Here is a 24,101-nt window from a genome sequence, read left to right on the forward strand (position 1 = left end):
ACAGTGTGTAGAAATATTTATAAGTACCTCAAATGTAATCTCACTTAAATAAATGTACGTAGGGATTTTAACTAAACATAACTAAGCTCTGGGTTTATTTCACTTATTTCCTGTTTTACTGACATTTGTTTGAAGTTGTACTATTAAAGTCTCCCCAACTTTTTCTCTTATGTATTTCTGCATACTGAAAGTTCTCAAGTGAAATAGTAGTATAGAGGCTTTTTTACAAATAACACCACTGCTGAAGAGAAGATGAGTTCTTCAAAATGATTTTAGACATTATCTACATTCACGTACAAACTCACTTCAGTATTGGTCTTAAGAGTCAACATACCAGTAACTACTAGAGAAGAAAAATCTTCCCAAAGGTGATGATTACAGAAGTATTAGGACTCTATTACCCTCATTAACAAAAGCACTTGTTCAGATTTCTTTCTGTACTTACATTAAAATCTAAGTAGCATTAGGAGAGGTGAATATTCATGACATAAATTCACAGAAAGGCATAAATAATGAACAGCCAGTAAGTTCTTTATAGTAGATTTCAACAGAACTAGCTTATCTTAAGGGCCCTTTTATCTGAAAAGGGAGAGAGTGACATAGGGAATAAAAGAGTTACAAAAATAGAAAGTGTTTGAAAAAGTCAAAGACTGATATCAGTGAATAAAAACAGTTTTGTCAGAGAAAGACACAAAACACTGAGAAATAGTGAAGATATTTTTAAAATTATACATTTTAAATATAAAATGCATAAGCTGTATATTGAAAATGTTATGTAAACAAAAACAAATTGATATAAACAGATAACTGAGTAACTGAAACAAACCACCTAATGACCACTAGACCAAATTAAAAATATATACAGTTGATTCTCAGTATTAGCAGTAGTTGAGTTCAACAAAGTCACTGAAAACACTGAGTTAGTGAATACTGATTCATGCCTCCTGGAGAAATACAAGGTTAGGTTCCTGAGAGCTTCTGGTCACAAAATTTTTGTCATCAAATCAATACTTAACCTTGCTTTATGTGTGTTTCTGTTTAAAGGTACCTTCACAGATATTCAAATTCATTAACAGTGAACTCATGGCCAACAGCATTATAATGCACTCCTGAAAGTCTAACACAAAGATTTTCTCCATGAGGCACATGGGGAGTAGTGTTTGATAAAACTTTAAGCAGAGGAGTGTTTGATATAACTTACATTGTGAAAGTATCATCCCAGCTGTTGTGTGGATATCAGGATATGTAGGGCAAGGGTAGAGATGTGAAGAGTTCATCAAAGTTCCAAAGCAAGAGGCAGTGATTACAACAGTGGTGGCCAGAAAGTAGGTATAAAGTGGTCATGTATGTGGTATATTTTGAAGACAAAGCAAATGGAATATGCTTACTAATTGGCCTTGGGGTTTAAGACAAAAAATGGAATTAGGGATATTACTTGAGTAAATAGTGACATACTGAAACACTAAATACTGAAATAGGGAAGACTGAAGGTGAGTGGGTTAGTGTGGGTAAAATAAGACAATCAAAGGCTTGATGTTAGTCAGTTAAAGATGAGAGGCCTACTAGACATTCAAATATGTCCAGCATATGAATAAAGGAGGAAAAACATAAGGAAATAAAGCAAAATGAAGAAAGGACAGGAAACTAGAGATAATAAATAAAATGTACTATCAGCCAAACTGTGACATGACTCTACCTCATTTCCAAAGCTTAGCAATAACTTATTCATTCACTTAATCAACAAGTATTTATTAAATGACTACTCTGTGTCAGGCATGGTTTTAAGTGCCTGAGGTGTAAATCTTTCTTATTTGTCCTTACATTATCCTATTTTTGAAGAATATCACTCTTACTATATTGATATATCAAAACAAACAAACAAAAAACCCAGAAAACCAAAAAAAAAACTGCAAACCAACTAAGCCAGCAATTTCTGCATCTCAGTTTTTAGATGAATGGAATGAATGTATTTGCTGACATCACTACTATAATAGAATTCTATAAAACATTGAATTATATATTGAAAGGCAGCTCATCACTTAATTTTTGCAATAGCACAAAATATTAACACATGTAATGTGGTCATTAGATAATTTTTCAATGAACCAGTTGTTTTGGTCTAAAAAGTGAGTCCTACCCAATTTTAGTTTACTCTTTACAATAAAGTGTTCTATTTGAATAATGTTTGCAATCCAATAAAATTTAAAAATAAATGTGAATCAGATAATCTCAGAACCAAGGTTTCCAAAAATGCAAAGGGGTCAGGGGCATAAACATCATGATCACAGCATAAAAGAGAGTTTTTTCATGATTAAAAAGAAATATGTCTTGAAAATTAGAAGGTACAAGCAAAGGGGTAGAGACAACACCAAAAAATATGTTACACAGTTTACAGGTGGGGGTATGAGTTTCTCTGGACTTTTGAGTAACACCTGGATTCCCCTGGGGCTCCTGCTATGGGGACTGGGACACCACACAGTCACCACACTCAGTGGCAAGCACATCCTGGCAATGAATGGGGTTCTCTACACTGGCCTTCTGATCACTTGGACAGTAAGTAGGCCTTCTAATTTCAGTAAAGAAATAATCTCCAGTAATGGCATCTGGATCTCTAACTCTTTCTTGGACCTACTGCCAGCACCTCATCATTCCTTCCTACTCCACCTTGGGCTCTCAATTTCTAGCCTGATTCTGTAATTTAAACATGCTCAGGAGTTCTTGACAATTCCCATATCTCTTAGCTTCTAATTCCTCACTCAGTTCTCCCCACTACACAAAAATGACTCATTAGCTAGTGCAGTAGTTTTAGATGCAGACTTTGCTCCAGGATTCTGACTGGCCTTTGGTTTATTCTGCCCTCATCTAATAATGCAATGTCGGTGCTGATCTCTTCCCCAATAAATATTTTTGATGAAGTCAAAAGCTCCTAAGAATATTTAAATCCCTGTTTTTTTATATAAATAATTTTCTGCATAATGATAAAAGTGAAAAATGGATTTACACTGTAACAACAACAAAAAAGATGATCTACCTTTAACCTCTTAGTTTAGAAGAGAAATAAAAGTTTTTTATTTAATGGACTCTTCAAGCATTCTTGTGAAACAAGCCTGGTCATTTGTCAAAAGAAACTATTGACAGTACTTCAAACATTCTAATTCAAAAAGCACAGATAATGTAAACTCACTTTAATCTTCTTGAAAATGTCTGCAGTAAGAGGAAAGAAGAAAAAAAAAAACCCTCTTTCGCTCTTGATGTTGCATTTTATAGGCAATCCTTTGCTTCTTTGTTGATGAAAAAGCTGATTCTCTAGTTCTTTGCTTTTTTAATGAGGATCCCTTAAATGCACTGTCATTTATGGAGGATGTGCCCCACAAAGGCTGCCTGAAGGACTTTACCTCAAAGGCCTGAAAGGTCAGCCCGACATAGCAGTCTTCTGACACTGCTATTTTCCATACACATTCTTTCATCGGCCTGTAGTCATCGGGGTAATTAGGAGACTGAATCTGTCCTTCATTTTTACGTATCTCACCTCCACAGATAGCTGAGGAAAGCAAAAATAAACAAATAAATAAACCTAGACATGCCATTTCATTTTCATTTGCTTCTAAGATAACATTTTAGTTTGGTGCCTGGAGCTGAGTACATAAAAACCAGGTTATAAAAATCAAGGTTGGCTGGTTGTAAATATTTAGTTGGTTAAAAAAAAAACCTAGCCACTTAACTATAAATATTAGATAACAGTCAGCAGAGGAATATATGATTTTTTATCACTGTTAATTCACATTTTTACAAAAACAAGCATTTTAAAAAAAAACTTTAAAAACCTTTTGAGATTTTGTAATTTATTCTATGTGAGTTTTCTCTGACTCTCTGAACTGCTTCTTTAGGTCTTTTACCTCAGTGGAGGAGCTGATCAGGAGAGAAGCGCCACAAAACTCTCTGGGCCTCTGGCTGTGAGCGGCCCTCGTGCTCAACATCTGTGGCTCCATCCAAACCATACTCTTCACAACCACACAGTTAATCTCTAAAACAAATGCTTCCATCCTCTTAAAAGTCTAAGAGAAGCAGAAATCTTCTGTCTTCTAAATAACCTAAACTTCTGTGCTGGCAGAGGCAGGAGCAAGAAGGGTCTTCTCTACCCACGATCTGGCAAGAAGGTTTTTAAAGCCAGGAAGCACAATGCCAGTTTACTGTTTTAGATACATATAGAACAAAGCCTCTAGTAAATTCTTCTTGAATGCTGACACTCTCATTTAGACAAAGCAAGCTCCAGAACTGTGCGCAATTACTTTCTGTGCAGTTTCCTTTATCAAGGCATTTCCGCGGTATAGCCATCAAACACATACAAACTCAGCACAAAGAGAAGTGGTAATTTCTTCATAACATTTTAATGTTGTCATGAAAAAACAACCGAAGTTTAAGAACTCTTTTGCCGTTTGTTGTTGCTGTTGTTTTCCACACATCTCTATAATGAGTTTTTTTTTCCCCACACATCCCTGATGAGTACATTTACATGTTACCACATTACTGGTACCAGAAAGCAGGTTGTTTCTGCAGTTTAAATTTACCAAGTATTTTTATTAAAATCATCACAATGAACATTATAATACAGGTTTAGAAAATTTTGTAATTGAAATACAGTTACAATATCATTCTAATGAAATTGAGAGAAAGGATATTTCTGTTTAGAGGTCTAAGAAGAAGCCATCTCTAAACTCAATGTGACTTGCCTTCATAGATAGCTGCAAAGCCCTTTCCCACCCAATTACTGCTGCTACGAAACTCAATCCACATTCTGCTGTCTGTAGAGGTTAGAACTTCAGGCAATTTGTCCCCACAGAATCTACCTAAAAGAAATAAAAGAATAAAGAGACTCCTAAATATGACTTTATATTCTAATTGCTTTTCATACTAGCTACAAATTGCATACATAAAACCTGATTTGGTTCCTGTATCTACCCCTAGGAACTAGAGCTATAATTATTCTTTAATATTTACTTAATAAAGGTGGATAAATAAATCTCTTCATATTTATTTATAGAATATTGGAACATATCACTCTCAGATTAACTGACTGATGTCAGTATCATTATCTGTAGAATTAAGTAACAGCTAGCTCAAAACATGTCCTATTTGTAAAATGACACATGATATATCAAGGTGGGGAATATTATTCTATGGAAAACAGAAAAAAGTACAAGTGATCCTGAAAAACTGCTTCAAATGTTCAATTTGCTCATTAGTAGGGAAGTGACAGCTCAAAGTATAGTTCTTTGTTTAGCCATGTTCAATGGCGACTTGTCAGGGAAACCCACAGACTGCCCAAGGATCTTATGTTACTACATACATCTCATCTATAAAGCTGTAGTATGTAGTGTAGTAGGCAGAATGGCAAACAGTATCAGAAGACTTAATAATGAGTTCTAATTTTTTCTGATTGTTTATCCACAGGCAAGTATAATACTGAGGAAATATATTATTGCCTGTCATTCCTTCTTCTCTCCTTCAACCTTCCACAAATATTCGTTGCTTACTGTATATCTGCTACTGTGCTCTAAGATTTTATGATGACAGAAAGTTAAATATGACAATGCACATGAAATAATTCCACAAAGAATAATATATTGTCATCCATTTTTGTGTGCCCTTGGTAATGATGTCATACATAGTTTTAGTATATGAAAAATGTCAGTCAACTTAAAACAAATTCATACTAACAGATAGCAGGTGAAAAAATGTCTCCCTAAATGGCAAAGTAAATTAGGGACATGTAAAAGAGAGCAATGTCCCTTAAACTGTAATGTGTGGGAAAGGGAGAGGGAGAGGGATAATTAGGAGTATGAGATTAACAGATACAAACTACTATGTATAAAATAGATAAACAAAAAAGATTTACTGTAAAGCACAGGAAACCATATTCAAAACCTTGTAATAACCTGTAATGGAATATAATCTGAAAAAATAATATATATCTATATCTGAACCACTTTGCTGTACACCTGAAACTAACACAACACTGTAAATCAACTATACTTCAATTCTTTAAAAAAGGAAACTGGAAGAAAGTAACCTGACTAAAAGAGAAAAAGCTATAATGTGCATATGAATTGCCAGGGAGTCTGTCAAAATGCAGTCTCTGGTTCAGAAGGTATGGAGTGGGACCTGCATTTCCACACTTCTAACCTTTTAAGTGATTCTGATGCTGCCAGTGTGACAGCTACACTCTGAGGAACAAGGTCTCAGAGGAAATAGTGGGGAAAGCTTTCCACATGAGCATTGTAATCAGACTAAGCCAGTCTGTTAGGCCATTATACCCTGCAGTGTGTAATGCTGATGGCGCTCTAAAAAGTGTTCTCAATATTTCAGTTTTAGAATTGGTTTTGAAATATGAGTTTAATGAAATGTTTTCTTTGGAACACACATACATATATTACAAATTGCTTCATCTAGGCTAAGAAACTAAATGTTCAATACAATGTTTTCCTCATCCTGACTTATCAAATTAGCTCAAATCTTAATTTTTCCTTATTTTTAAGCATTTCTACAGATCTCTGGGACTTACTAAGGCTGCTGTCACTTTTAATACAACAGTGTCCATTCAGCAGGTTTTAGATATTAAGAAGAAAAGATATGTAGGCAAATAAACACAGCTGAGTAAAGCTACTTCTAAAAATAGAAGTACAATCTCAAAAAAAAATGTCAGTAGAGTAGATGCTCACATGCTCACAGCAGCTCTCACCTTTAAGTAAAACAGAGGGCAACAGAAAGTGCCTAATGTAAGTTAGTGATGTGGTCTGTGGTTAAATGTCGGTAGCATATTTTCATGAGCACCAAATGTGAGCTACAATTTATGACACAAACTACAGATGCACCTTCTCAGCCACAAAAACCTGAGTAGCAAAACTGTGATGTCTACAATAGGAACCAATATCCTTGGTGCAGGAAGCCAGCAACCAAATGTGTACCTAACAGCTCATGCTCTACTGCCTTAGCAAACAAAGCAAAACAACATACACACACAAATACACAATTTATCTGGTTTACTCATTAAAACTCTGATTTTAAAATTAAAAATACAGAATATGTGATGATTATTCACTATAAGCTATTCTAAATCATTATGTTCAGGTCCAAATACCACCTCATAATTGAAACTGGTTTAAATCAATTAATTGTCTATTTACCTATCTGTCTGTGAGTATTTTTGCTGTGATTGAAAAAAGTATAAGAAAAATTAAAATGTTGGTCTCATACATTTTAAACCCTAAGATAACTCTTGAAAGAATTGTCTCTGGACAAGACAGACTACATGCATAGCCACATCAGAGGCAAAAAAATCTCTTACCAAGGAGAGGTGATTTCCTCCAGTACCCATCTCTTACTTCAATGTAATCATACCAGCACAAACTACTTTTGTATAGGTCCATCGTAGTAAAGTTTAAGACAATCTTCAAAATGTAACAAAAGAATACACAGATTAAAAATGATTGTAACTTCACATGGCTAGGAACCCAGGACTACTGTGAAAAGAGATTCATAGCAATTTTTTTTCCTGTATTAGTATCCCTCTAATATTTTTAAAATAAACACCTCAAAAAAACACCCATTTTCTCATTTACTTTAATGTCTAACAATTTAGAAGCACAATGTCAATAAAGAAACTAAACATTTCAGCAATTAAACCAAAGTTTCTGTAAAGTTAATTTGAACAATTGTGAAACAAACAGAAGTCTTTATTCAAATAGTTTATTTTGAATTTTCTTAGATAAGCATGACTTAAACCATGAGAACTTCTGATTTTACTGAGTGTCTTCTTTTTAATAATTTATTTCAGACATCTATAATTACATTAAAAATAACCACCATGTGCCATATTCCAGGAACATAATATCATTGTGTATGTTGAAATGTTTTAAATACAGCTCTAGAATTCAAATTTGTCCATGTAACTATAATCAAAGACAGATGTCACTATGTTTCTCCAGATCCAAGAATATGTATTCGAAGACCTTTTAAGTTAGAAGATCTTATACATGACCCTTTATTCTGTACTTTGTTTTGAAATGATGCTGCCTTTTAAGATAATTCAAGAGAAACTTTAGAAAAGACAGTTTTCTTACTGCTTTATAAAAAGACTTTACTTTTCATATAATTAACTTTCTTTTTAGTTGATTACACCAAAAAGTAGAGCCAAACTAACATAAAAATGCATATATCTGCTGAGGTAAAATTCACTTGGAAAATACTTTTTTATATTCAAAAACTCATTCTAACTCTATTCTGCTTAAAACATATAAGATGCTTAAGGTGTACAATGAACCTGTTCTTTAATCTAGAAATTGAAATGGACTTTGTCCAAAAGCAACAAATTATGAATATTTGACATACTTCTAATATAAAACTGTAGGTTGTAACAGTATTTACAGAATCCTTTTGTGTCAATATAAAAATTCCAATGTAGGAAGACTCTCGAGGAATGAAAAAAAAAAAGAAAAAGCATAATTTTGAATCCATATTCCCTAAAAGTACTACCTTTTTTGTGTTAGAAAACATATACTTCTCCCCTTTCTTGAGCAAAGTATTTAACAGAAAGGTAAGTACTAATTATGGCAAATCAATCCTCACTCAACTAGCTTACTTCTTCCTAGGATGAAGATACAGCATAACAATAAATATTTCTCATGGCATCTTATATCTCAGCACCATGATGATCATTGATGAAATTGTATGCCAAAGTTGGTTTTAATTGCCCATATAAATAACAATTTCACAGAGATGGAAATTAAGAATTTATCTAACTATAATGAAAGTCAGTTGTACCTTATAATGGTGTTAACATTTTACCGTTAAATTCAACATTTACCAGTTTCTTTAAACATGTACTTTCTTGATTACAAAAGGGTGAAATCTATCAAGGATGTGAAAATAGAGACAAGATGTTGTTTAACTGTAATGCAGTAGGCGTGGCATAATTTGCTTCAGTTTAATAAAACTTCATTTATTTCTTTCTACCTTATTTATAGTTTTTTTTCTTTTTCCTTTGGTTTTTTTCCCTTCATCTGATTTTATCATTCTAAATATTCTAAAAAACCTTTTACAAGAATTTCCAAAATATCAAAGGACAAAGAACTAATCCTTTTTTTCCCTTTCTTTTTCAATAACCCTCCATACTTGATTATCAAAATGCAGTTTCTAAACTATTTTTCTGTAGTTACCAATATGCTTGCTCTTCCATCTCTGAATACCAATTCAACATTAGGTTATTCTTAGGACATAATTAGGAAATAATTTCTGGTTTTCCCCCTTAACTTTATATTTACTTTAAGTCTGCTACAAATGGGGAATACTACCACTGTCTGATATTAAGTTTCATTCTCCATTTGTATTTTCCCTGTAGCAACCACCAGGGTTTCAACTCTGTATGATCATATGAGAACTAATTTATTATAGCAGAGAGGGCAAAACTAGAATACAGACACAAACAGTAGACCTCCAGGCTCATTTGTGGCTTCCTTCTGGGGTATAAAGGAGTTGTATAATGGTATGCAAAGAGTTTCAACTTCCTCCTTGATGAGGAAAAAAATCAGCTAAATTGGAGGGATGTGTGTCATCAAAATTTATTCAAAATTGAAACGATGTGGTTGGATTGCTAACAAACAGTTAATATTTGAAGTCTGGAACACACACACATACACATACGTGCGTGCGTGTGCACACGCACACACACACACACACACACACACACACACACAGTTGGAAGGGGGGTAACTCTAAACAGAAAAGTTTCCTATCTTGTTTTTAATCTTCTATTTTAAACTCCAAGCACTGTGAAGGAACAAAACTGGCCTACTTTAATGTAAAACATAGCGTCCTTTAGAAGCAGAAAATGTAATAAAGATAGGTTTTCGAAAATCAAATCTTAGGGCTCTGATGTAGAAGTGAAACGTTGGCCTTTGAATAAGGTTGCTAGCAGAATCCATAATTGAATTACAAATCAAAAGCACTTGAAAAATATTTGATTGTTTTATATTATGCTATTTTATATAAATACATTGCATCTTTTTTTCAAAGAATGATGAAATAAAAACTACCTAGCACAATTATATAGATGTTTTATTTCTTATGTTAAGTATCAGTTTACCATTTCTCAATTTAAAATTAATCATAGTTCCTCTGGAACATGGGATTGAGGGAGATACAAGGAAAATTCTAAGATTTCCTGTGATCTGTTCGGGGTCTTACTTGCTATTCTGCAAATTAAATGGATTCAATTGCTGTGGAGTTTGCTTACTAAAGACTTTGTTTTACAGTCTTACAGAGTGAACAATCTTGAAGAAAGGCAGATCAACAGTCAAGGGACTAGATGTCTGGAAGTCTCCAGAGAATGATATAAGCAGTGAACTTTTGTCAGCACGATTAAGACATTACTATCTACCTAAACTAATTCCATGAACACCATAAAAAGACCAATTAGAATAATATTTATACCTTATAGTGCTGGGGATGGGGAAGGTAGAAATCTTGTCAATTAGACTGATATTATTAAATAGTTTTTAGAAAGAGATATTAGAATTAAAAGCAGTAAAATAAAATAGATTTCAGGGCTCCATCCAGAAGCAGCTTGGACAAGTCTGATAAACTCTCTAGGCAGACAACTGTTTTCTTCTCAGAAATAAGACTAGGGGCAAAATCAGGAACCAGTAAACTATACCCCATGGGCCAAATCCAGCCTGTAGCCAGTTTTTGTAAAGAAAGTTTTGTTATACACATTCATTTACAAATTGTCTATGACTGCTTCTGCAATACAATGGTAGCACTGGGTACTTGAACAAACTGCATACCTGGCAGAGTCAAAAATATTTACTGTATATCCTCTCCAGAAAGATTTGCCAAATCCAAGAATAATTGATAATTAAGGGTTTGTTCAGTGCTGAACTATATCATACTAAAGGGAAAATTTGCATTTATTTTCACAACTAGGAGTTGTTTGTGACTTTGAGTGAAAAAGTGTAGGTTCAAGTTCTAGCTCTCAGTTTGCTAGTTTACTTAAACTTTCTGAGTTTGAATGAATGTTCTTGCTATAAAATAGAGATCATAATATCAGGCTGATCTCAGCAGAATTAAATCAGAGAGATTTAATTGGATAATGTGTAGAAAAACACTAAAGTAATCTAAATACATTGTTAAGATTCTCATGTATTATTATTTTCATGGTACATACTTGAGCATCCCTTACAATATAAATCCTGAACAGGAGTTGAGGAAGATGGCATAAGAGTAAGAGGCGGAAATCACCTTCCTCCCCACAGATACATCAGAAATACATCTACACGTGGAACTGTTCCTATAGAACAATCACAGAATGCTGGCACATCACAACACATATTAATCAAACTACCAAAAACTAAATACAAAGAAAACATATTAAAAGCAGCAAGGGAAAAAACACAAATAACACACAAGGGAATCCCCCATAAGTTTCTGGCAGCAGAAACTCTGCAAGCCAGAAGGGAATGGCAGGACATATTTAAAGTGATGAGGGAGAAAAACCTTCAACCAAGATTACTCTATCCAGCAAGGATCTCATTCAGATTTGATGGAGAAATTAAAATCTTCACAGACAAGCAAAAGCTGAGAGAGTTCAGCACCACCAAACCAACGTTACAACAAATGCTAAAGGAACTTCTCTAGGCAGGAAACACAAGAGAAGGAAAAGACCTACAATAACAAACCCAAAACAATTAAGAAAATGGGAATAGGAACAAACATATCGATAATTACCTTAAATTTAAATGGATTAAATGCTCCCACCAAAAGACACAGACTGGCTGAATGGATAAAAAAAAAGATCCGTATATATGCTGTCTAAAGAGACCCACTTCAGACCTAGGGACATATACAGAGTGAAGGTGAGGGGATGGAAAAAGATATGCCATGCAAATGTAAATCAAAAGAAAACTGGGGGCTTCCCTGGTGGCGCAGTTGTTGAGAGTCTGCCTGCCGATGCAGGGGACATGGGTTCGTGCCCCAGTCTGGGAAGATATCACATGCTGTGGAGTGACTGGGCCCGTGAGCCACGGCTGTTGAACCTGCATGTCCGGATCCTGTGCTCTGCAACGGGAGAGGCCACAACAGTGAGAGGCATACATACGGCAAGAAAAAAAAAAAAAAAGAAAGAAAGAAAGCTGGAGTAGCAATTCTCATATCAGACAAAATAGACTTTAAAATAAAGACTATTACAAGAAACAAAGAAGTACACTACATAATGATCAAGGGATTGTTCCAAGAAGAAGATATAACAATTGTAAATATTTATGCACCCAATATAGGAGCACCTCAATACATAAGGCAAATACTAACAGTCATAAAAGGGGAAATCGACAGTAACACATTCATAGTATGGGACTTTAACACCCCACTTTCACCAATGGACAGATCATCCAAAATGAAAATAAATAAAGAAACACAAGCTTTAAATGATACATTAAACAAGATGGACTTAATGGATATTTATAAGACATTCTATCCAAAACAGCAGAATACACATTTTTCTCAAGTGGTCATGAAACAGTCTCCTGTACAGTTCATATCTTGGGTCACAAATCAAGTCTTGGTAAATTTAAGAAAATTGAACTCATATCAAGTATCTTTTCTGACCACAACGGTATGAGACTAGATATCAATTACAGGAAAAGATCTGTAAAAACTACAAACACATGGCGGCTAAACAATACACTTCTTAATAACCAAGTGATCACTGAAGAAATCAAAGGGGAATTCAAAAAATACCTAGAAACAAATGACAATGGAGACAAGATGACCCAAAACCTATAGGATACAGTGAAAGCAGTTCTAAGAAGGAAGTTTATAGCAATACAATCCTACCTTAAGAAACAGGAAGTATCTTGAATAAATAACCTAACCTTGCACCTAAAGCAATTAGAGAAAGAAGAACAAAAAAACCCCAAAGTTAGCAGAAGGAAATAAATCATGCACATCAGATCAGAAATAAATGAAAGAAAAATGAAGGAAATGATAGTAAAGATCAATAAAACTAAAAGCTGGTTCTTTGAGAAGATAAACCAAATTGATAAACCATTAGTCAGACTCATCAAGAAAAAAAGGGAGAAGACTCAAATCAATACAATTAGTGATGAAAAAGGAGAAGTAAGAACTGACACTGCCGAAATACAAAGAATCATGAGAGATTACTACAAGCAACTCTATGCCAGTAAAAAGAATAATCTGGAAGAAATGGACAAATTCTTAGAAATGCACAACCTGCCGAGACTAAATCAGGAAGACATAGAAAATATGAACAGACCAATCACAACATTGAAATTGAAACTCTGATTAAACATCTTCCAACAAACAAAATCCCAGGACTGGATGGCTTCACAGGCAAATTCTATCAAATATTTAGAGAAGAGCTAACACCTATCCTGCTCAAACTCTTCCAAATATAGCAGCAGGAGGAACACTACGAAACCCATTCTATGAGGCCACCATCACCCTGATACCAAAACGAGATAAAGATGCCAAAGAAAGAAAACTACAGGCCAATATCACTGATGAACATAGATGCAAAAATGCTCAACAAAATATTAGCAAACAGAATCCAACAGCACATTATAAGGATCATACACCATGATCAAGTGGGGTTTATTCCAAGAATGCAAGGATTCTTCAGTATATGCAAATCAATCAATGTGATACACCATATTAACAAATTGAAGGAGAAAAATCATATGATCATCTCAATAGATGGAGAGAAGGTTTTCGACAACATTCAGCTCCCATTTCTGATAAAAACCCTGCAGAAACTAGGCATAGAGGGAACTTTCCTCAACATAATAAAGGCCATATATGACAAACCCACAGCCAACATCGCCCTCAATGGTGAAAAACTGAAACCATTTCCACTACGATCAGGAACAAGACAAGGTTGCCCACCCTCACCACTATTATTCAACATAGTTTTGGAAGTTTTAGCCATAGCAATCAGAGAAGAAAAAGAAATAAAAGGAATCAAAATCAGAAGAGAAGAAGTAAAGCTGTCACTGTTTGCAGATATCATGGTACTATACATAGAAAATCCTAAAGATGCTACCAGAAAACTACTAGAGCTAATCAATGAATTTGGTAAAGTAGCAGGATACAAAATTAATGCACAGATGTCTCTTGCATTCCTATACACTAATGATGAAAAATCTGAAAGTGAAATTAAGAAAACACTCCCATTTACCATTGCAACAGAAAGAATAAAATATCTAGGAATAAACCTACCTAAGGAGACAAAAGACCTGTATGCATAAAATTATAAGACACTGATGAAAGAAATTAAAGATGATACAAATAGATGGAGAGAGATAGCATGTTCTTGGATTGGGAGAATCAATATTGTGAAAATGAGTCTGCTACCCAAAGCAATCTACAGATTCAATGCAATCTCTATCAAACTACCACTGGCATTTTTCACAGAACTAGAACAAAAAATTTCACAATTTGTATGGAAACACAAAAGACTCTGAATAGCCAAAGCAATCTTGAGAATGAAAAATGGAGCTGGAGGAATCAGGCTCCCTGACTTCAGACTACACTACAAAGCTACACTAATCAGGAGAGTATGGTACTGGCACAAAAACAGAAATATAGATCAATGGAACAGGATTGAAAGCCCAGAGGTAAACCCACACACATATGGTCACCTTATCTTTGATAAAGGCGGCAAGAATATACAGTGGAGAAAAGACAGAGTCTTCAATAAGTTTTACTGGGAAAACTGGACAGGTACATGTAAAAGTATGAAATTAGAACACTCCATAACACCATACACAAAAATAAACTCAAAATGTATTAAAGACCTAAATGTAAGGCTAGACACTATCAAACTCTTAGAGGAAAATATAGGCAGAACACTCTATGACATAAATCACAGCAAGATCCTTTTTGACTCACCTCCTAGAGTAATGGAAATAAAAACAAAAGTAAAGAAATGGGACCTAATGAAACTTAAAAGCTTTTGCACAGCAAAGCAAACCATAAACAAGACCAAAAGACAACCCTCCGAATGAGAGGAAATATTTGCAAATGAAGCAACTGACAAAGAATAAATCTCCAGTATTATAAGCAGATCATGCAGCTCAATAAAAGAAAAACCAAACAACCCAATCCAAAAATGGGCAGAAGACCTAAATAGACATTTCTCCAAAGAAGATATACAGATTGCCAACAAGCACATGAAAGAATTCTCAACATCACTAATCATTAGAGAAATGAAATCAAAAGTACATTGTGGTATCACCTCACTCTGGTCTGAATGGGCATACTCAGAAAATCTGCAAACGATAAATGCTGGAGAGGTTGTGGAGAAAAGGGAAAACTCTTGCACTGTTGGTGGGAATGTAAATTGATACAGCCACTATGGAGAATAGTATGGAGGTTCCTTAAAAAACTACAAATAGAACTACCATACAACCCAGCAATCCCACTACTGGGTATATACCCTGAGAAAACCATAATTCAAAAAGAGTAATGTACGAAAATATTCATTGCAGCTCTATTTACAATAGCCAGGACATGGAAGCAACCTAAGTGTTCAGCATTGGATGAGTGGATAAAGAAGATGTGGCACATATATACAACTGGATATTACTCAGCCATAAAAAGAAATGAAATTGAGATATTTGTAGTGAGGTGGATGGACCTAGAGTCTGTCATACAGAGTGAAGTAAGTCAGAAAGAGAAAGACAAATACCATATGCTAACACATATATATGGAATCTAAGAAAAAAAAATGTCATGAAGAACCTAGGGGTAAGATGGGAATAAAGACACAGACCTACTAGAGAATAGACTTGATGATTTGGGGAGGGGGAAGGTTAAGCTATGACAAAGTGAGAGAGTGGCATGGACTTATATACACTACCAAACGTAAAATAGATAGCTAGTGGTAAGCAGCCGCGTAGCACAGGGAGATCAGCTAGGTGGTTTGTGACCACCTAGAGGGCTGGGATAGGGATGGTGGGAGGGAGGGAGATGCAAGAGGGAAGAGATATGGGAACATATGTATATGTATAACTGATTCACTTTGTTATAAAGCAGAAACTAACACACCATTGTAAAACAATTATGCTCCAATAAAGATGTTAAAAAAATGAATCCTAAACAGTTATGAAATAAATAAAAATATTAATCCAATTTACTTAATCCAACTCTGCTGGGAGACATAAAAACATTAAAGTTTCCCAGGAAAATGAACATGTCAAAATAAGGGATTCTTAATTTAAATTCTAAAGAAGAATGGGCAGGAGAACTTGGGGCCTTGGTTTAAGCCCCTGCCTTACAACAGACTAGTTGTTTGACTCAGATCATAATTCCATCAGGGGTTCATTATATGGCAGGTGAAGACCAGGAGCTGGATTAGGCTGTGAAAATAATTTTTCTGCTTAAGTATATATGATAATATCTGGATTTTGAAAATTTTATTTGTCATCACCAACTATTCACAGGAACAATTTTTATACCTGCCTTTCCTTAATCCTTACTCCATCCCTATATCTAATCAGTTGTCAATTTCTATAGATACTCTGCAATGCCCCTGAAAATGTTCTCCTCCTTCTATTTCATTGTCAGTGTTCTCCATGCTTCTCTGAATTAATGTAAGAGCTTCACAAGATGAGTTTTGTTTTTTACTTGAACTATTCTCCAATTCATCCTACACTCTATGATCATTTTAATCCCAGTAAAGTTGGGTTCCCATCATGGTATTGGTGGCTTTACATCCATCTTTATAAATTTCTAAGCCTGGGCATCAAAGATTCTATGTGATAACCTACCTTTTCTGCCTCACTTTCACTATCTCAAACAAAGAATCTTCATCCCACCCATCCCAGACTCTTGCTATTGCATCCTGACAAAGTACCCCAATTTTAGTATTCCTTTATTCAAGGTATACATAATTCTACCTGGGATCCTACTTTCCCCTTCCCTATTTCTAGAAACTCTTCATATCTCTCAAAGTTTGAAATAAATACTGCCCTTTTTTCAGTCATGTCTGGATCTCACAACAAGGTCTGAGCTCTCTTACATCTGCAAATCCATGACAAGTTCTGTCTTGCTTTCTTCTAGGCCTTGTCCTTGTTATATGTTTGTAAGATTCTTGATGGCAAAGATTTCTTTCACAAACCAGCAGATGCATTTATTTTAATAAAATCAAAGATTTTTCTACGTAGTAATTGCTAAATTTAAGCAGTGGCCTTTGGCAATATAAATATTATATTGTAAATTGACCCCATATGTGTAAATCATTAGATTTTGTAAAAAGAAAGTTTTGCAAAATGAAAGAGGTCAAATAATAGTTTTTAAATGGGCTATATAGGAAAAGAAAAAATATTAACTCTAGTCAAGACATAAGCAATATGCCCTTGTTGAAAGGTCAATCAATTCTAAGGAATGAAAAAATCGATATTATTTGCTTCTGTCAGCTCAGTACAGCTACATTCCCAGAGGCACATTCTGGGCTGTTCCCAGCATTTGCTGTGTAATGTCAAGGACGGCCTGGGATTGAACAGGACTGCCTTTACCTTCAGAACCTCAGTCCTAGGAAAACATACATGTACATTAACAATCTTATTATGATTATTATTATTTTCAATCTTATTTTTAACTGTGGTAAAATATACATAAAATTTAACATTTTAACCATTTTAAGTATAGAGTTCTGTGGCATTAAGTACATTCACATTATTGCACAACACTCTTATTTAAAAATTTTTTTTTCCTGGATAAAATAATATACTTTTATTGTAGAAAAGGAAAGGAAGAAGAAATCAAAACCTATTTGTAAACTTACCAGGAGAAATAAGCATTGTGTTGGTATATACCAACACAATGCTTATATTCTTCTATAATCTTGTCTCTAACATATGTAATTTAAAAAATTAGATCTTTTCATGCCTATGATTTTTAACCTGCTTATTAAACTTACCAATAATTTGAAAACATAGTCTCTAGTTCCAGGAAATACAGTCTTTAAAAAAACATAGTTTGTAATACGGGTGCCATGATATTTTAAAATAATAACTCATGTGATTATCTTCAGAGAGAGAAATTTAGTGACAGTCTTCTCATTTATACCATGTTTTATTCCTTCTTAATAAAAATAATTTGAAAAGGAAATTATCAAATAAACATTTCACTTTTTCATTGGCCATTATGTATATTTTTAAAAATAGAATATTTAGTACCTAAAAAAATCAATCAGTGTTTTCTTTCAGCTTTCAAATTTTATTTTGTTTTCAAATTTTCAAAATAGCTATCTTTGCATATAAACATAATAGCTGTAGGATAAATTTCTAGGATAAAGTGTTTTGCAAAATGTGACACAGATTAGCAGAGTTCTTCAGAAATGTTATCTCAATGTTTACTTCCAGGAGCTGGGTACTCTCACCATCATTTGATATTATCATTCTATTCCTTCTTTGCCAATTTGATGAATGAAATACAGCACATTGTTGTAGCATCACTTTGATAAAAAATGAGAGTAAACAATTTCATACATTGATTAAATATCTATTTACCCTGATACTTCAATAAATACTCTGCTTCTTCAGTCATTTTCTAATATGGTGTAAATCTTTATTTATTAATTTATGACAACTCTTCATATATGTATAATATCAATGTTGTCTTATCCATTTGTGCTATAATATTCTTCATTTTGATTTTAATATGTATATTTGCATTTTTATAAAAGAGATTTAGTTTATGTAAATAGCTCTAAAAATTATTTTATTACATTTTCTTATTTTCAATTTATGTACCCGACATCTTTTTCAAAATAAAAAACAAATCACTTATGCTTTCTTTAGAAAAAATATGCAACATAAAATAAAAGTTTAGGGACTTTCCTGGTGGTGCAATGGTTAAAAATCTGCCTGTCGATGCAGGGGACATGGGTTTGAGCCCTTGTCCAGGACGTCCCACATGCTGCAGAGCAACTAAGCCTATGTACCACAACTACTGAGCCTGTGCACTAGAGTCCACAAGCCAGAGCTACTGAAGCCCGCTTGCTGCAGCTACTGAAAGCCATACACCTAGAGCCTGTGCTCCGCAAGAAGAGAAGCTGCCGCAATGAGAACCCCAGGCACCACAACGAAGAACTAAAGAAAGCCTGCGTGCAGCAACAAAGACTCAACACAGCCATAAATAAATAAATAAATTTATAAAAAGTTTAATTTTTTCAAAAATATTTTCATTATTATTTATTAAAAAAGTCTTTTCCCAATTTATTTGAGACATCATCTCTATAAATGAGTATGTGACGTCTACTCCTCCCTGAGGCATAATTCTGACTTTTTTAGATTAATCCAGAAGCCTATTTTACATTACCACAGAATTTGAATTACTGAAACTTCATAATGTTTTTCTACTATCTTACAGTGCAATTCACTCCCTTTTGTTAATTATTTTAGAGTTTGCCTTGGGGGAGAGAGCTTCAAGATGGCGGAAGAGTTAAGACGCAGAGATCACTTTCCTCCCGACAAATACATCAGAAATACATCTACATGTGGAACAACTCCTACAGAACACCCACTGAACACTGGCAGAAGACCTCCCTACATACCTGGGTAGGGCAAAAGGCAAGAAACTCCCTACATACCTGGGTAGGGCAAAAGAAAAAAGAAAAAGCAGAGACAAAAGAATAGGGACGGGACCTGCACCAGTGGGAGGGAGCTGTGAAAGAGGAAAGGTTTCAACACACTAGGATGCCCCTTCGCAGGCAGAAACTGCAGATGACGGAGGAAAGGAGGAGAGTGCAGCCACGGGTGTGGAGGGCAACGCGGAGAGATTCCCACACAGAGGATCAGTGCCGACCAGAACTCACTATCCCAAGAGGCTTGTCTGCTCACCCGCCAGGGCGGGTGGGGGCTGGGAGCTGAGGCTTGGGCTTCGGAGGTTGGATCCCAGGGAGAGGACTGGGGTCCACTGTGTGAACACAGCCTGAAGGGGGCGAGTGTGCCACAGCTAGCCGGGGGGCAATCCCGGAAAATGTCTGGAGCTGCTGAAGAGGCAAGAGACGTTTTCTTGCCTTTGTTTCCTGGTGCGTGAGGAGAGGGGATTAGGAGCCCTGCTTAAAGGAGCTCCAGAGACGGGTGCAAGCCACGGCTATCAGTGCGGACCACAGAGACGGGCATGAGATGCTAAGGCTGCTGCTGCCACCACCAAGAAGCCTGTGTGCAAGGACACGTCACTCTCCATATCTCCCCTGCTGGGAGCCTTTGCAGCCTGCCACTGCCAGGGTCCCGTGATCCAGGGACAAATTTTCTGGGAGAACACACGGCACACCTGAGGCTGGTGCAATGTCATGCTGGCCTTTGCCGCCGCAGGATCGCCCTGCATCCATACCCCTCCCTCCTCCTGGCCTGAGTGAGCCAGACATCAGAAGGAGCTGCTCCATTAACCCCGCCCTGTCTGAGAAGGAACAGATGCCCTCAGGCGACCTACCCGCAGAGGCGGGTCCACATCCAAAGCTGAACCCCAGGAGCTGTGCAAACAAAGAAGAGGAAGGTAAATCACTCCCAGCAGCCTCAAGAGCAGCGGATTAAATCTCCACAGTCAACTTGATGTGCCCTGCATCTGTAGAATACCTGAATAGACAAGGAAATATCCCAAATTGAGGAGGTGGACTTTGGGAGGAATGATATATGTATTTTTTCCCCTTTTTCTCTTTTTGGGAGTGTATGTTTCTGTCTGTGATTTTGTCTATATAGCTTTGCTTTTACCATTTGTCCTAGGGTTCTGCGGTCCTTTTTTTTTTATAACATAAAAAATTTATTTCCTAATAATTATTTTTTATTTTAATAACTTTTAAAATTTTATATTCATCTATCTTTCTTTCTTTGTTTCCTCCCTTTTATTCTGAGCCTTGTGGAGGACAGGCTCTTGGTGCTCCAGCCTGGCATCAGGGCTGTGCTACTGAGGTGGGAGAACCAAGTTCAGGATACTGTTCCACAAGAAACCTCCCAGCTCCATGTAATATCAAATGGCAAAAATCTCCCAGAGAACTCCATCTCAACACCAAGAACCAGCTCCACTCAAAAACCAGCAAGGTACAGTGCAGGACACCCTATGCCAAAAAGCTAGAAAGACAGGAATGAAACCCCATCCATTGTCACAGAGGCTGCCTAAAATCAAAATAAGGCCACAGACACCCCAAAAAACACCACCAGAGGTGGACCTGCCCACCAGAAAGAAAAGATCCAGCCTCATCCACCAGAACACAGGCTCTAGTCTCCTCCACCAGGAAGCCTACACAACCCACTGAACCAACCTTAGCCACTGGGGACAGACACCAAAAAGAAAGGGAACTAAGAACCTGCAGCCTGCAAAAAGGAGACCCGAAACACAGTAAGTTAAGCAAAATGAGAAGACAGAGAAACAAACAGATGAAGGAGCAAGGCAAAAACCCACCAGATCTAACAAATGAAGAGGAAATAGGCAGTCTACCTGAAAATTGATTCAGAATAATGATAGTAAAGATGATCCAAAATCTTGGAGATAAGATGCAGAATATACAAGAGACGTTTAACAAGCACTTAGAAGAACCAAAGAGCAAACAAACAGTGATGAGCAACAGAATAAATGAAATTAAAAATTCTCTAGGGGCTCCCCTGGTGGCACAGTGGTTGAAAGTCCACCTGCCACTGCAGGAGACACAGGTTCGTGCCCTGGTCCGGGAAGATCCCACATGCTGCGGAGTGGCTGGGCCTGTGACCAATGGCCACTGAGTCTGCACGTCCAGAGCCCGTGCTCCACAATGGGAGAGGCCACAACAGTGAGAGGCCCATGTACTGCAAAAAAAAAAAAAAAAAAAAAAGAAGTAGAAAAAAAATTCTCTAGAATGGATCAATAGCAGAATAACTGAACCAGAAGAACGGATAAGTGACCTGGAAGATAAAATAGTGGAAATAACTACTGCAGAGCAGAATAAAGAGAAAAAGAATGAAAAGAATTGAGTCTCAAAGACCTCTGGGACAATATTAAATGCAACAACATTCGAATTATGGGGGTCCCAGAAGAAGATGAGGAAAAGAAAGGGACTGAGAAAATATTCGAAGAGATTAGAGTTGAATACTTCCCTAATATGGGAAAGGAAATGGTTAATCAAAACCAGGAAGCACAGAGAGTCCCATACAGGATAAATCCAAGGAGAAACACGCCAAGACACATATTAATCAAACTATCAAAAATTAAATACAAAAAGCAGCAAGGGAAAAACAACAAATAACACATAAGGGAATACCCATAAGGTTAACAGCTGGTCATTCAGCAGAAACTTTGCAAGCCAGAAGGGAGTAGCAGGACATATTTAATGTGATGAAGGAGAAAAAACTATAACCAAGATTACTCTACCCATCAAGGATCTCATTCAGGTTTTTTTCTTTTTGTTTTACAAATTTATTTATTTTTACTTTTCGCTGTGTTGGATCTTCGTTGCTGCCCCTGGGATTTCTCTAGTTGTGGTGAGCAGGGGCTACTCATTGCAGTGGTTTCTCTTGCTGTGCAGCAAGGGATCTAGGTGTGCAGGTGTCAGTAGCTGTGGATCACAGGCTTTAGATTGCAGGCTCAGTAGTTGTTGTGCATGGGCTTTGTTGCTCCATGGCATGTGGGATATTCCCAGACCAGGGCTCGAACCCATGTCCCCTGGATTGGCAGGTGGATTCCTAACCACTGCACCAACAGGAAATCCCCTCATTCAGATTTGACGGAAAAATTAAAGCTTTACAGACAAGAAAAAGCTAAGAGAATTCAGCACCACCAAACCAGCTTTACAACAAATATGAAAGGAACTTCTCTAAGTGGGAAACAAAAGAGAAGGAAAGGACCTACAATAATAAACCCAAGGTAATTAAGAAAACGGTAATAGGAATATACATATCGATCATTACCTTAAATGTAAATGGATTAAATGCTCCAACCAAAAGACACAGACTGGCTGAATGGATACAAAAACTAGACCTGTATATATGCCGTCTACAAGAGACCCACTTCAGACCAGGGACACATACAGACTGAAAGTGAGGGGATGGAAAATGATATTCCGTACAAATGGAAATCAAAAGAAAGCTGGAGTAGCAATTCTCATATCAGTCAGTATAGACTTTAAGATAAACACTATTAAAAGAGACAAAGAAGGACACTACATAATGATCAAGGGATTCATCCAAGAAGAAGACATAACAATGGTAAATATTTATGCACCCAACATAGGAGCAGGTCAATACATAAGGCAAATGCTAACAGCCATAAAAGGGGAAATTGACAGTAACACAATCATAGTAGGGGACTTTAACACCCCACTTTCACCAATGGACACATCATCCAAAATGAAAATAAATAAGGAAACACAAGCTTTAAATGATATATTAAACAAGATGGACTTAATGGATATCTATAGGACATTCCATCCAACAACAACAGAATACACATTTTTCTCAAGTGCTCATGGAACATTCTCCAGGGTAGATCATATCTTGGGTCACAAATCAAACCTTGGTAAATTTAAGAAAATTGAAATTATATCAAGTATATTTTCCGACCACAACACTATGAGACTAGATATCAATTACAGGAAAAGATCTGTAAAAAATACAAACACTTGGAGGCTAAACAATACACTATTTAATAACGAAGTGATCACTGTAGAAATCAAAGAGGAAATAAAAAAAACACCTAGAAACAAATGACAATGAAAACACAAAAACCCAAAACCTATGGGATGCAGTGAAAGCAGTTCTCAAATGGAAGTTTAGAGCAATATAATTCTACCTTAAGAAACAAGAAATACCTCAGATAAACAACCTAACCTTATACCTAAAGCAATTAGAGAAAGAAGAACAAAAGAACCCCAAAGTTAGCAGAAGGAAATAAATGATAAAGATCATATCAGAAATAAATGAAAAAGAAATGAAGGAAATGATAGCAAACATCAATATAACTAAAAGCTGGTTCTTTGAGAAGAGAAACAAAATTCATAAACCATTAGCCAGAATTATGAAGAAAAAAAGGAGAAGAATCAAATCAATAAAATTAGAAAT

General features: G+C 35.8%; 1 protein-coding gene across 1 annotated transcript in view; it reads right to left on the bottom strand.

Annotated features, from left to right (window-relative positions):
• Positions 1-24,101, bottom strand: part of TLL1 (tolloid like 1) — a 260,424-nt gene that overhangs the window by 61,906 nt on the left and 174,417 nt on the right. The window contains exons 10-12 of the mRNA XM_060147159.1: positions 7,346-7,448; positions 4,731-4,847; positions 3,396-3,541 (exon numbers count right to left, since the gene is read on the bottom strand). Coding sequence (XP_060003142.1) covers positions 3,396-3,541; positions 4,731-4,847; positions 7,346-7,448 — 366 coding nt within the window. The remainder of the gene's footprint in view (positions 1-3,395; positions 3,542-4,730; positions 4,848-7,345; positions 7,449-24,101) is intronic.

This window comes from Lagenorhynchus albirostris, chromosome 4 (assembly GCF_949774975.1).
Source record: "Lagenorhynchus albirostris chromosome 4, mLagAlb1.1, whole genome shotgun sequence".
Taxonomy (NCBI): domain Eukaryota; kingdom Metazoa; phylum Chordata; class Mammalia; order Artiodactyla; family Delphinidae; genus Lagenorhynchus; species Lagenorhynchus albirostris.